The 1,970-nt window shown below is 49.5% G+C and overlaps 1 protein-coding gene across 1 annotated transcript; it reads right to left on the reverse strand.

Annotated features, from left to right (window-relative positions):
• Positions 1–566: 566 nt before the first annotated feature.
• G647_09967 (uncharacterized protein) lies at positions 567–1,867 on the reverse strand (the record flags this gene model as incomplete). The annotated part of the gene is made up of 2 exons (XM_008725959.1): positions 567–1,238; positions 1,847–1,867. The coding sequence occupies 2 exons, from the start codon at positions 1,865–1,867 to the stop codon at positions 567–569; spliced, it is 693 nt and encodes a 230-aa protein (XP_008724181.1).
• Positions 1,868–1,970: the final 103 nt, after the last annotated feature.

Raw genomic sequence — 1,970 nt, forward strand, 5'->3', positions numbered from 1 at the left:
CGTATATATACCCGTGTGTCCTGCACCACGCTCTGTTCGCTCTGCTCGCTCTGTTGCTGTGCCCCCAGGGCCGACAGAGCCTGTCACGTGACGGTCCGCAGCCAATCCTGGTTCGCCCTGTGTTCCCTCCAGGTGTCCAATGAACGTAGCGAGTCTCTGCTTGGCGACTCGTGGCCGGTCTCCTGCGAGGCCGTGTGTAACACTTGTCTAGCTGCAAACAGCTCTCTGTCCTGAGCTGATCTCAATCTTGCCAGCGCACGGACCCTCTCACGGGGATCCTGAGGCAGGGTTTCGAGGAAGCTGTCATCGAGCCTAAGACCTCTAATTCCCTCCATCATAGGGTTGTGAGTGTTTAGGCCCTGATAGGGAAGAGAATCAACGTTCCAGGGACAAAGTTGTCGTAAGTAGTGGCCTCGATGAGCGCCACCAGCCCTCCTCCACACAGTCCAAAGCATATAAGTCGTCAATGCTTCCAGCACAAGCATGTATGCAACGAGACGTTGGAGTCTCTTTGTCCGGGGCGCTATGAATGCAACGCCGACATGTACCAATCGAAACCCGTCCCTCTAAGACTTCTTCGAATTGATCGACAGCTGGTCCCAGGAAACGCTGGCAGAACCATGAGCAACGACCCCTTGATATTGGCTGATTCGAGCCGATGCTCCCGTAACAACGGAGAGAGCAGACCCACTGTACGGACGGAACTCGGGCTGGCCATGCTTTTGGAAAATACAGATATAGACGACCAGGTAGTTCGTTAGGACACCCTTGTCCAGTGTAAGGGCATCGGGTAGGGCTAGATATGATTCGAGAGTAGGCGGCTTTTGACTGAGTAACATTTTTCCGAAGGCCGCTGAGATACAAATGTGGAAGTCCTTCAGTAAACCGTCGCGGTCGATTTCATCGAGACAGAAGTTTACACTGTAGGAGGTTCTCAATTCCAATTGACGTATGAGGGCCACGTTCTGGCTGACCCGTTCTCTCAGTTCTGATTGTCGTTCAAGCTCAGTGAAGCCAGACGGCAAAGGGGGAAGATTTGGTAGTGCCGGGACAGAGTTGTCTTCTTGTATGAAAACAGCGAGCTCTCCAAGCCTCTCTTGAAGCTGAGCTGGCTCATGAAATTCGTCTTCATCAGTCGAGTATATGTCGTCCTCATCAGTGAGGTAGACATCGTCTTCTCCGTCAGAAGGAAAGTAATCAGAAATGGCCAACTGAGCTTCATCCTCAGATAGCCCGGACTGAGACATGATAGTCTCATTGACTCATTCAGACCACGACAAAAGAAATGAAACGCAAATACTAATCAGGACAATGTAAGAAAAGAGAAAGAAATTTGTGCCAGTAGAAAATCTGAGTAGAGGAGAAAGTAAGGTGAGAGTAGAGACAGAGTAAAGAGTATAGATACCACAAAAATTCTTACCACTGATCAAACTCGCCTCACTTACACTTCACTATTCTCATAAAACTCTCAGCGAGCTCAGTCTTTTCTCTCTTCTTCTACCTTTCTTCTTCTTCTGCCCTTCTTCTTCTTCTTCTTACACCTTCTTTATCTCTGACTCTTACAACTATTTCACTTCTCATTAACAGGCATGTCCTGTACATCCCGCTAACTCGACTGATATCTGGAAATCATCAGAGTAACACCACTTACTTGATCCTTAACTTATTGCTGGCATGATGTCGCCAACTAGCCTGAAGTTAGAGGGTAATCAGCTGCTGCCCGGCTCTGAAACCACTGAAATGGGCAATCAAGTTTCCACTCATGTCCTTGACACTGAGGTTCAAGTCAACCAAGTTCCATCTGACACAGCTCAGGTCGCGGACACTTCTGTCCTGCACAACCCACCACAAGCTGACCAGGTTCCATCTGATACAGCTCAGGTCGCGGACACTGCTGTCCCAAGCAACTTGCCACAAGTCAACCAAGTTCCATCTGACACAGCTCAGGTCGCGGACACTGCTGTCCTGCA

This window comes from Cladophialophora carrionii (genome assembly GCF_000365165.1).
Source record: "Cladophialophora carrionii CBS 160.54 unplaced genomic scaffold supercont1.12, whole genome shotgun sequence".
Taxonomy (NCBI): domain Eukaryota; kingdom Fungi; phylum Ascomycota; class Eurotiomycetes; order Chaetothyriales; family Herpotrichiellaceae; genus Cladophialophora; species Cladophialophora carrionii.